At 39.7% G+C, this 13,000-nt stretch overlaps 1 protein-coding gene across 1 annotated transcript in view; it reads left to right on the forward strand.

The window, feature by feature from the left end:
- Nucleotides 1–13,000, forward strand: part of LOC126191417 (dedicator of cytokinesis protein 9) — a 374,795-nt gene that overhangs the window by 71,894 nt on the left and 289,901 nt on the right. The window contains exon 6 of the mRNA XM_049932289.1: nucleotides 2,693–2,795. Coding sequence (XP_049788246.1) covers nucleotides 2,693–2,795 — 103 coding nt within the window. The remainder of the gene's footprint in view (nucleotides 1–2,692; nucleotides 2,796–13,000) is intronic.

Consider the following 13,000-nt stretch of genomic DNA (forward strand, 5'->3'; position numbering starts at 1 on the left):
TTGTAATTCAAGATGTAGTTCATGATAGTCTGTGCCTGGGTAATGAGGTCTTCAGGACTCAGCTTGTGAGGATAAAGACACATGGAAATTGCATAGACAGATGTCATTGTGCAGGGAAGTGTTTTACGAAGAAACTGGAATTTTTACAGTCACACCACTGGTGGACAATTGAAAATAAATGTAAACAAGTTTGCAGAGCACAGGGAAACATATATTTTTTGCAGGCACTAGTTCAAAGCAGTAAAACGGAGATGTGAAGACAGATAACTGCACATAGAGACTACTCCAAAATGTTAATTGTCTGTCATGTTATTTATTCCTTTGGAGCAAAAATAATAAAAGAAATTGATGAAAAACATAAAAGTTGATTAAAAGCACCAAGAGTAATAGGTACTGTTAGGTTGCTTTTGTGTCACAAGGTCGCAGAAACTGGAAGTAATTGCTGAACTAAGTGTGTAAATCAGTCAGGCATTTGGTCTAAGTATGAACAACTGAAAGATTGTAAAAGAATGATATTTTCGGAATTATTTGATGATGCTGATGAGAATTGATATGAGGTAACAGTTTACTCAGCAGTCTTAACTTGATAAACCCAAATAAAACAATCATGCTGTGTTTAAAGGGAATGTTACCCCTATGTTGACGCAATATGATGGGCCATGAATATGAATATACTTAGTTCTTCACCAGACTTACATCATATAAATCTAATTAAACCAAACAGTAACTGTTATATAATAGAGGGAAACATTCCACGTAGGAAAAATATATCTAAAAACAAAGATGATGAGACTTACCAAAAAAAAGCGCTGGCAGGTCGATAGACACACAAACAAACACAAACAAACATACACACAAAATTCAAGCTTTCGCAACAAACGGTTGCTTCGTCAGGAAAGAGGGAAGGAGAGGGAAAGACGAAAGGATGTGGGTTTTAAGGGAGAGGGTAAGGAGTCATTCCAATCCCGGGAGCGGAAAGACTTACCTTAGGGGGAAAAAAGGACAGGTATACACTCGCACGCACACACATATCCATCTGCACATACACAGACACAAGCAGACATTTGTAAAGGCAAAGAGTTTGGGCAGAGATGTCAGTCGAGGCGGAAGTGCAGAGGCAAAGATGTTGTTGAAAGACAGGTGAGGTATGAGTGGCGGCAACTTGAAATTAGCGGAGGTTGAGGCCTGGCAGGTAACGAGAAGAGAGGATATACTGAAGGGCAAGTTCCCATCTCCGGAGTTCTGACAGGTTGGTGTTAGTGGGAAGTATCCAGATAACCCGGACGGTGTAACACTTGCCCTTCAGGTTATCTGGATACTTCCCACTAACACCAACCTGTCAGAACTCCGGAGATGGGAACTTGCCCTTCAGTATATCCTCTCTTCTCGTTATCCGCCAGGCCTCAACCCCCGCTAATTTCAAGTTGCCGCCACTCATACCTCACCTGTTTTTCAACAACATCTTTGCCTCTTTACTTCCGCCTCGACTGACATCTCTGCCCAAACTCTTTGCCTTTACAAATGTCTGCTTGCGTCTGTGTATGTGCGGATGGATAGGTGTGTGTGTGCGAGTGTATACCTGTCCTTTTTTCCCCCTAAGGTAAGTCTTTTTGCTCCCGGGATTGGAATGACTCCTTACCCTCTCCCTTAAAACGCACATCCTTTCGTCTTTCCCTCTCCTTCCCTCTTTCCTGATGAAGCAACCGTTTGTTGCGAAAGCTTGAATTTTGTGTGTATGTTTGTGTTTGTTTGTGTGTCTATCGACCTGCCAGAGCTTTTGTTTGGTAAGTCTCGTCATCTTTGTTTTTAAACAGTAACTGTTAATTTAATAAGTGTTGATTGAATTGATAGCCTATTGCAACATATTCACTCACACCTCCATGGCCATGAGGTATCACTATTGTATGTAAAGCAACTCACACATATACACTGACAGAGTTATAATTGTGATTAATGGTAGTGATTCATTTCTCTGTTAAAAGTAGTAGTGATAATGCTAAATACATTCTGACATGGTGCATCTACAATTAGGCATTCACTAGTGATTTTACTGTTTTAATAAATCACGACTGCGAGAATAATAAAGAGCAATTATAGGGAAGAAAGCACAAGAGAAATTAACATTAAATTTGATAATTTTTAATGTGATTGAACTATGAAGTGTATGTAACTGTAAAAGTGTAGCATATCAAGTGAGATTGTTTTTGCCCCTTGATGCGAGGTTGACTTTTTCCTTGATAGCTAACCTTCTCCATATTCTCCTTTGCAAATTTTAATTACAGTTCATAGGTCATTAAGTAACTGAAAACAAGAATTTTAAAAGATGTTTTCATTGGTTCTGATGTACTGGCAATCAGCGATATTCTGTGAATGTCGTTGATAATTATTTTACACTTGTTTGAAAGAAAATAAGGTAGTGTCACTGCATTTAGTAGGAAAATTGTTTTACAGTAATTGCACATGACATAAAAGCCAAAAGATAAGCCTATGTCATTGCTGGCACTAAAGCTTGATACTATGCACCTATCTGAGTTCTTGTATATTCTGCCATCATTTACTGTCAAAAGTTGTCAACTGTTTATGTAATTTTAAAGTCATTTGACAGTGTTTCAGCATGAAAGTTTAGTCATGCATTAGTATTTATGTTACACAACATCATGGTTATTGCAATGTATGTGTATTTATTTTACAGGCAAGAAGTTGATGGGACATATATTTTAGAACTGCACAAGGATGAAAAGGAGACTGAAGCAAAAGCAACAATTGTTATGGATTTTTGTACAGAAGTTGTTAGGGTAAGAAAACTTCAGTGATCAATTTAGTTGTATACATTTCTGGTATTAATCATTAATAGTTTCTAACAGTTTTTAGTTGAGACCTTTGTGTGATTCAAAGTTTTGAGATGCGGTTCTATCTAATAATTCTTTCCAGAAAATGGTGTAGTTGCAGAGTTCAATGCAAATGAAGTGAAAACTAAACCGCGAGAATTGTTAATTTATTCTCAGTTGAACTATGGAAGAGTACATCTCAAATGAATGACATAATTGTGCATTGTGGTATATTGGGTGATCTATCATAATTTCAGAAGGGGAAGAAAATTGATGTTTCTTGCTAGGCACACCCTTCTTTACTATTATGTTTCCCGATACATATCATCTGGCTTATTTCCTTATATGATTCTGAATTATTCTGTATAGTGTGAACTTCTTACGTTTCCAGAAATAACATTTTTCTCCTTTCTTGGAAATTAGGGGTTTGGTTAAATTTTTCCCTTGTGTTCATAGTAAATATTTTTTTCTCCTTTTATAATGATTGAGAACTTGTAAAATGACTGGTATGTGCCATTGTTTTGTCTAAGGTGCAATATGCTGCTATTCATTTGATAATTGAGTCTGCTTTAGAAACTTATTTTCTTTTTGCTTTTGATGATTCTTTATTCAAATGTCTATAGCATATGTAAGCACACAACACAAAAATTAGTTGTTTCTAGGAGACATCAGGCTAATACCATGTAACACTGTCATTAGCCTAAATAACAGCCTCAACTGGGTGATTAATGGAGTCCGCAATGTTTTTGGGTGTGCCATTTCCAGCCGAAGCTACTTCTTGATGATTAGATCTCATAGAGCTACCAAATTTCAGGGAAATTGATTGCTACTTTTAACCTGCTGACCCAAACAGTCCCTGGCATTTTCTGTGAGATTAAAATTGGGTGAGATTGTAAAGAACAATTCCAGTGTCATGGCTGTGCTATCCTGTTATTTTATTATCTATTCCAGATACATCCAACACTTACATCTCAGTCCGTGTCGTCATTTTCTTATGGCTGATATGATGTAGAGTGTAAGACAGTTACATGTATTTAGGAGTAGTGTGGTTCAGATCCTTTTCTGGCCTGCTGTTTGAAAGGTCACTTCGGGAGAATGCTGTGTTAATTTTTGAGAAGACTGCAGCTGAGTTTATTTCTTTCCCAATTCCTTTTCTGACTGTGCTAGTACTTTGACATCAGAGAGACTTAAGATTGTAACCCTTCTTTCTGTATTCCTTCTTTTCTTCTAGCCTTACTTCCTTTCAGGATATATTTCTTCAAAGTCCACAGATATTGTAATCACTTTCTGTAATGTAATTGGTTGGATAAAAAATCTACTCACCATGCAGCAGCAGGAGAAGAAACATGTAAAAGTTAATGAAATGTGAAAGTTTTCAGAGTGAGTTGCTCCTTCTTCTGGGAGAAGGGTTGAAGGAGTGCCTTCGAAAGCTTCCACATTTCCTTAACTTTCATGTATATTTTCTCCAGTCATTGCTTGGAGAGTATTCACTTTTCTTTGCATCTCCCAGCCTTATTCAAGCCTTTGTACTGAACTCACATCAGTGGTTTGCTTGTTAGTTTTGCTACGTATCATATGTACTTGATTGTAGGCCATGCGTGAAATTGGGGTTCACCTAAACTTTTGAAACGAGATTATAATAAGAAGTAAATCTCGAATATAGGCCGCAACACTAAATTTACAATGAAGTTCAATTAGACAATACTTTGAGGTGCATCTCTCTCCTTCCCCTTCTTCAATGCTAGCATAACTACAGTTTAACTGTTATGTTGAGGGAAGGATGGCTCTGCTACAATTATAGCTTCACCCGTTCTGCAACTAGGTGGCAGGCTTTCTCCACTTGACACGTCTGTTGTGGAAATACTGGATTTATTGGGAGTTCTGGTGATGTGACTAATTCACGGGACAGTGTAAGGAGGTTGAGAGCAAGAGAAAAGTTGATCTTTTGGTTTGACAGTGACATTAGGAGAGGAGTATGCTAGTTACAAGGAAATATTTAAACTTCAGGATTTCAGCTACGCAAAGGAACATGGAAAATGGGTAGCTGAATGCAGATTTGATGTTGATGAAAAAACATTCATTGATGATGAACAAGTGAACAAAACCTCCTAAATAGTTTGAAAAGTTGTTGGGCATTTTGAGGGAAATAGTGCAAACATCCAGATGTGGAAAAAGACTTGTTCGATTTTGTGATTCAGAATAGGAAATGTGGATATGCTGCTACAGCAGAAATAATTCAAATTGAAGACAGCAAAGTAGCATGTAGAAGAAACATATTGCCAGTAAAATTTAAAGTTTTGTATGGGCGGGTTTTGCGATTTATGCAACAAAACAATCTGCCTGTTCATTGAAGAACTACAACTGCACAAAAACTGCCCCAAACTTACGAAAACAATTTATCTTTTCAGCATTGCATAATCCATATTTGACACAAAAAATGTTATTTACTTTCCCAGGTAGGGAACACAGACCAAACGCCAGTCTATTTTGATGTGCTGAGCAGCACTTTGGTAGGGAAACATAGTGTGCCAATACATATGTGTGGTGCTGAAAAGTAGCAGTGCACAGTGATGTTAAGCATTAGGACTGATTGGATGAAAATTGCCACTGTATGTGGTTTTTAATTAGAAAAGCCTCCCCAAGGGAGAAAGATTCCGACCTGGGGTATTATTGTAAGAGCTCGTGACAGGGGGTGGATGACAGAGCAGCTGGTCCCAGACTGGATTTCAGCAGTTTGGAAAAAGCAGCTAGGAGCTCTTCTTCACTCAAATCAGTACATACTTTTCACTGGTGCAATGGTGCTCAAATGAAACAGAATCTGGAAGAAGGAAACTGTGACTTAGTTATTATTCATAGCAGCATGACAAGTGTGTTGCAGCCTTTGGATGTGCGTACAAACCATTCACTCAGAGCTAACATAAGGCAGTTCTATAGAGATTATATAATGAACAGTGCAACTTTGACACCAGAAGGCCCATTTGCAGTGTGCTTCTGTGTCAGACGTGTGCCCTTGGATATTGGCTGCTTGTCATGAAAAGTTAAAAAAAATTGAATTTCCAATTATTTTGATGGGTCTGAAGATGGCCATGTTTATTTTAGTGACTCTGAGCAAAATTCTGGATCATTAAGAATGGGTGAGGATGAAGATGCCGGTGATGTGGAGAAGTGATTGTGCTCGATTTAGGTGAAACTCATAGTCTGGAATAAATGGGACCAACTGCATAGTGTTTCAGTATGTTCAGATTTTATGTACTTGCAGTTATATATTTTTGGCAAAAGCAATAAAATGTCATTGTTACCAGTAATCTATTCAATGTTGCGTGAATCTTATCTCCATCTGTCTTAATTAGATTTGATTACAATTCTTCGTTTGTGTGGCCACAGTGTTTGTAAATGTTTTATGCTTGTTAAAGATATCTGAAATCCGTATTGGCAACTACTAAAATGACATTTCCAGACAGCTGACAATGTTTTCAAAAAATAAAATGAAACATTCAAAATAAAATAGGGTCAATGAAAGCATCCGATTCCACCCGTTGGCTTTAACCCGTGACGTAAGGCTGTTGTGGTGTGTGATGTCACGACGGTGTCTGGTTTAGTTTGTGAGAGTGGTGCGTTTGTAGGTGTCGTTTTGATGTGATCGGTGGTGCTCTCTGGTGGTATGTTTATGTGGTGTGTGTTAGGTGATATTTTTGGTTTAGTTTGTGTGTGTGGCGTGTTTATAGGTGGCATATTGTTGTGGTTGGTGGTTCTCTCTGGTGGTTTGTTTATGGGTAGCGTGTTAAGTGGCGTATGGGGTTCATTTGCATGAGTACCTGTGTGATATCGGTGGTGACTGTGCTTTCAGCAGAATATTTTTCAGTGAATTAATGATTTTGGTTTTGCTATGTTGATGTTACTGTAATTTTTTTTCTGTTCATCGTGTATGAATTTTGGTAAATTGCTTTGTTTATATCTTTGGTATGTATGGATATGACTGTCTAGGTCAACAGTTTTTGGATGTCTGTGATGATGGGGGACGTGCGTTGTCTCTAATAAAATTTCTTCAGCTATTTGGCCTGTTGGCTGAAGTGTTCAATGTGTCATGAAGAAATGAGGGTTACTAAAGTTCTGGCATCTCGGAACAGGGACAGCCATATGTGGAGATGATGTAAGGATAACTTATGGCGCTCCATTAAGTGAGGTTCCTGGTTTGAGAGGTCTAGGTTGGACATGCGAGAAATTGTGTTAATGATATATCATTTTTGTTATAAATCCTCTCACAGTTTCTGTGCGCATGAGGTGGTGTGAGTGAGAGAACGGTGCTTGATTGGTATTCTTATTGTCGTGAGGCGTGTCCTGAATATATATGGTACAGGGGTAGATTGGGTGGGCCTGGTGTTGTGGAGAGTGATGAATCGCAGTTGGAGAAAAGAAAGTATGGGAGGGGTAAGTCTTTGGTTGGTTTATGGGTGTGGGGGGGCTGTGGTATCGTGGGGGGGGGGGGGTGTTCAGAATGTATATTTAGGGTTTTGGAGGGCCAGACAAAAAGGGAATTAATGGGATTGATTGAGGATTTTATTGAAGAGGGTACCACTATAGTTTCAGACATGTTTTCTTCTTATAGGGGGTTGGGTCAGCAGGGGTGCAATCATTTAGTAGTGAACTACAGTGTTGAGCTTAAGAATTATCAGACAGGGGCCTGTATGAATACTATAGAGGAGTTTTGGACGGCAGTTAAGTCAGTGATTGGGAGGGGGAAGAGGTGCTCTTCTAACCTTCAGTCTCATCTAGATGAGTACTGTTGGCGGAAGTGCGTCCCTGAGGGCTATTGTATTTTTAGGGCTTTTTTTTTAAGGGCGATTAGTAGGATGTATAGGCCGAAGGTTGTAGGTTAGTTAGGTGTTGGGAGGGGGGTGGTGGCTACGGCTTGGGGGGGGGGGGTTTGTGGTTAGTTGTTGGTGAAGTTTGTAGAGGGATGTGGGGCAGAGGGGGCAACTTCCAACTGTGACTGGCAATGTTGGCTGCACCAAAAACAGCTATCAGTACTGACTAAGACCATTCTATTTATATCAAAATATCAACTCATACCAGTCGCCTTGCTTCTGCTCTTTAGAAAGTGAACAAGTTGTACAAACAAGCTGACACAATTTTGTGAGACAAAGTCGCTTTCCTTCTTTTTATGAACTGCTACTCTATTAAGTTTCCAATCCTCAGTAGACGTGTACGTGTCATTTTGAAATTGGTACTTTATGATCTGAGGGTGGATGGGGGGGGGGGGGGGGTGGATCTCAATTATAGACCACACCATGGTTTACCAAGGTAAAATTTAGAAAAACAAAGAGCAGCCTATGTTCACGCAAGTTTGGTATATCATTCGATATCTTCTCATATGATCTCATGGTACCAAGTGGACTCGTCCTAGGCTTTCCACACCAGGATAATCACGGATGGTCATTGAAAGTTTGTGCCAGTAACTGGTAAATACACTAAAGCAGCTCTGCAACAGTCTTCCTCATAATATATTTATTTATTTATTTTTTCCCCCCCATGAACCATAGACCTTGCCGTTGGTGGGGAGGCTTGCGTGCCTCAGCGATACAGATAGCTGTGCCGTAGGTGCAACCACAACGGAGGGGTATCTGTTGAGAGGCCAGACAAACGTATGGTTCCTGAAGAGGGGCAGCAGCCTTTTCAGTAGTTGCAGGGGCAGCAGTCTGGATGATTGATTGATATGGCCTTGTAACACTAACCAAAACGGCCTTGCTGTGCTGGTACTGCGAACAGCTGAAAGCAAGGGGAAACTACGGCCGTAATTTTTCCTGAGGGCATACAGCTTTACTGTATGGATAAATGATTATGGCGTCCTCTTGGGTAAAATATTCTGGAGGTAAAATAGTCCCCCATTCGAATCTTCGGGCGGGAACTACTCAGGAGGACGTCGTTATCAGGAGAAAGAAAACTGGCGTTCTACAGATCGGAGCGTGGAATGTCGGATCCCTTAATCGGGCAGGTAGGTTAGAAAATTTAAAAAGGGAAATGGATAGGTTAAAGTTGCATATAGTGGGAATTAGTGAAGTTCGGTGGCAGGAGGAACAAGACTTTTGGTCAGGTGGATACAGGGTTATAAATACAAAATCAAATAGGGGTAATGCAGGAGTAGGTTTAATAATGAATAAAGCAATAGGAATGCGGGTAAGCTACTACAAACAGCACAGCGACCACATTTTTGTGGCCAAGATAGACACGAAGCCCACGCCTACTACAGTAGTACAAGTCTATATGCCTACTAGCTCTGCAGATGATGAAGAAATTGAAGAAATCTATGTTGAGAGGGAGACGAATATTTAATAATCATGGGTGACTGGAGTTCGATAGTAGGAAAAGGAAGAGAAGGAAACGTAGTAGGTGAATATGGATTGGGGGTAAGAAGTGAAAGAGGAAGCTGCCTGGTGGAATTTTGCACAGAGCACAACTTAATCATAGCTAACACTTGGTTCAAGAATCATAAAAAGAGGTTGTACACATGGAAGAAGCCTGGAGATACTGACAGGTTTAAGATAGATTATATAATGGTAAGACAGAGATTTAGGAACCAGGTTTTAAATTGTAAGACATTTCCAGGGGCAGATGTGGACTCTGACCACAATCTATTGGTTATGAACTGTAGATTAAAATTGAAGAAACTGCAAAAAGGTGGGAATCTAAGGAGATGGGACCTGGATAAACTGACTAAACCAGAGGTTGTACAGAGTTTCAGGGAGAACATAAGGGAACAATTGACTGGAATGGGGGAAAGAAATACAGTAGAAGAAGAATGGGCAGCTTTGAGGGATGAAGTAGTGAAGGCAGCAGAGGATCAACTAGGTAAAAAGACGAGGGCTAGTAGAAATCCTTTCGTGACAGAAGAAATATTGAATATAATTGACGAAAGGAGAAAATATAAAAATGCAGTAAATGAAGCAGGCAAAAAGGAATACAAACGTCTCAAAAATGAGATCCACAGGAAGTGCAAAATGGCTAAGCAGGGATGGCTAGAGGAGAAATGTAAGGATGTAGAGGCTTATTTCACTAGGGGTAAGATAGATACTGTCTACAGGAAAATTAAAGAGACCTTTGGAGAAAAGAGAACCACTTGTATGAATATCAAGAGCTCAGATGGAAACCCAGTTCTAAGCAAAGAAGGGAAAGCAGAAAGGTGGAAGCAATATATAGAGGGTCTATACAAGGACGATGTACTTGAGGGCAATGTTATAGAAATGGAAGAGGATGTAGATGAAGATGAAATGGGAGATATACTGCATGAAGAGTTTCATAGAGCACTGAAAGACCTAAGTCGAAACAAGGCCCTGGGAGTAGACAACATTCCATTAGAACTACTGACAGCCTTGGGAGAGCCAGTCCTGACAAAACTCTACCATCTGATGAGGACGGTGTATGAGACAGGCGAAATACCCTCAGACTTCAAGGAGAATATAATAATTCCAATCCCAAAGAAAACAGGCGTTGACAGATGTGAAAGTTACCGAACTATCAGTTTAATAGGCCACGGCTGCAAAATACTAATGTGAATTCTTTACAGATGAATGGAAAAACTGGTAGAAGCCAACCTCGGGCAAGATCAGTTTGGATTCCGTAGAAATATGGGAACACGTGAGGCAATACTGACCCTACGACTTTAAGCTAGTTTAGGAAAAGGCAAACATACGTTTATAGCATTTGTAGACTTAGAGAAAGCTTTTGAAATTGTTCACTGGAATACTCTCTTTCAAATTCTGAAGGTGGCAGGGGTAAAATACAGGGAGCGAAAGGCTATTTACAATTTGTACAGAAACCAGATGGCAGTTATAAGAGTCGAGGAACGTGAAAGGGAAGCAGTGGTTGGGAAGGGAGTGAGACAGGGCTGTAGCCTCTCCTCGATGTTGTTCAATCTGTATATTGAGTAAACAGTAAAGGAAACAAAAGAAAAGTTTGGAGTAGGTATTAAAATCCATGGAGAAGAAATAAAAACTTCGAGGTTGTAATCCTGTCAGAGACAGCAAAGGACTTGGAAGAGCAGCTGAACGGAATGGACAGTGTCTTGAAAGGAGGGTACAAGATGAACATCAACAAAAGCAAAACGAGGATAATGGAATGTACTCGAATTAAGTCGGGTGATGCTGAGGGAATTAGATTAGGAAATGAGACACTTAAAGTAGTAAAGGAGTTTCGCTACTTGGGGAGCAAAATAACTGATGATGGTGTAAGTAGAGAGGGTATAAAATGTAGACTGGCAATGGCAAGGAAAGCGTTTCTGAAGAAGAGAAATTTGTTAACAACGAGTATTGATTTAAGTGTCAGGAAGTCGTTTCTGAAAGTATTTGTATGGAGTGTAGCCATGTATGGAAGTGAAACATGGACGATAAATAGTTCATACAAGAAGAGAATAGAAGCTTTCGAAATGTGGTGCTACAGAAGAATGCTGAAGATTAGATGGGTAGATCACATAACTAATGAAGAGGTACTGAATAGGATTGGGGAGAAGAGGAGTTTGTGGCACAACTTGACTAGAAGAAGGGATCGGTTGGTAGGACATGTTCTGAGACATCGTAGAGGGAGACCAAGAGATGAATACACTAAGCAGATTCAGAGGGATATAGGCTGCAGTAGGTACTGGGAGATCAAGAAGCTTGCACAGGATAGAGTAGCATGGAGAGCTGCATCAGACCAGTCTCAGGACTGAAGACAACAACATCATTTATTTTTTGGAGGGGGGCCATCTTCAAAAACTTTTGTTAATTTGTCCTTACTTTCTAAATTGTGTTAGGAAGTTTGTTTCCTGGATGGTCATCATACTTTTTTCTAGAGTTCTGTTGAGAAGTTGTTTGATGTAGTTTGCGCAGTGTGTACCGTGACTCATAAGTTTAGCTGGCCATTTTCCATGCTTTATCATCCAACGATAGTTTTTCAGTAGCCATGCCAATCTGTGTGCTTTGTGACGTGCAGTGAGTGGATATACAAGGAGATTATAATTAAAGGTAAACTTTCGAACTGCTGTAGAAATAACACCACTTGTCAGCATGACATCAAATTGCAATGGTGTATTATCAGAGAAGGGGGAAAACGTATGGCAGAAGAAAAATAAATAATTACAAAATGTAGCAATAGATGGCGCTGTGCTGTAAGCATCATAATTTAATAGTGTTCGACTACAAATGACAAATGAATCATACAGTAATGCCTAAGGTTTACATTTGACGTTAAACAAACTGCACTACTCAATGTGCATGAGTGTACAGGTGTGATACTGTTAGTTACATAAGTCCATCCACCAAGGCAAGGTCGTATCACATTGGGTGGGAAATATCGATTTTTAATTGTCCTGAGGCCAAAAAACGCATAAAAAGTGTTGATGAGTTTTAATTTTCCTGAGGCCAAAAACTGCATTAAAAGCATAAATCAAAAACAAATCAGATTATTAATTTCCGTGTTACTGGTACAAATTATTATATTCAGTATGCTGTCCACCATTTTATGCAACAAGTTTATATCGAGAAACAGCATGTTCCAAAACTGTCCCAAGTGTCACGTTCAGAATGTGTTGCGCAATGGGTGCCTTCAGTGCAGCTAAGTTTGCAATCGGAGCACTGAACACATCTTTCAGATAGTCGCATAGCCATAAGTCACATGGATTCAGGTGATCGGGATGGCCAGGCTGTAGGAAAATGGCAGCTGGTAATTCTAGCATTTCTGAAGTGGCGCTTCATTAGCTGCTTTACTGTATTTGCAATGTACGGAGGTGTGCCATCTTGCATAAAAATGATCCCATCCACACATCAACACAGTTGGAGAGCTTACCAGTGACGGTACAGGTGACAGAACCAAAAGCACCTGTCTGAAAACATGTAGTTCTATGATAAATGATGCCGTAAAGCTGCACCACACAGTGACCTTTTCAGGATGAAATGGTACTGGTTGATTTGCCCATATTCGACAGTTCTGTGTATTGACATATCCTGTCAGATGGAAGTGGGATTAGTCTGTCCACAACATCTTCCATAGCCAATCATTATCCACTTCTATGTGAGCAAGAAATTCGAAAGCAAACGTCTCTCTTGCTGGAGGTCAGCTGGAAGCAACTCATGCACCTGGGTAATTTTGAATAGATAGCAAAGAAGGATGTTTCACAGGATTTTACACACTGTGTTCATGGG

This window comes from Schistocerca cancellata, chromosome 6, assembly GCF_023864275.1.
Source record: "Schistocerca cancellata isolate TAMUIC-IGC-003103 chromosome 6, iqSchCanc2.1, whole genome shotgun sequence".
Classification (NCBI taxonomy): domain Eukaryota; kingdom Metazoa; phylum Arthropoda; class Insecta; order Orthoptera; family Acrididae; genus Schistocerca; species Schistocerca cancellata.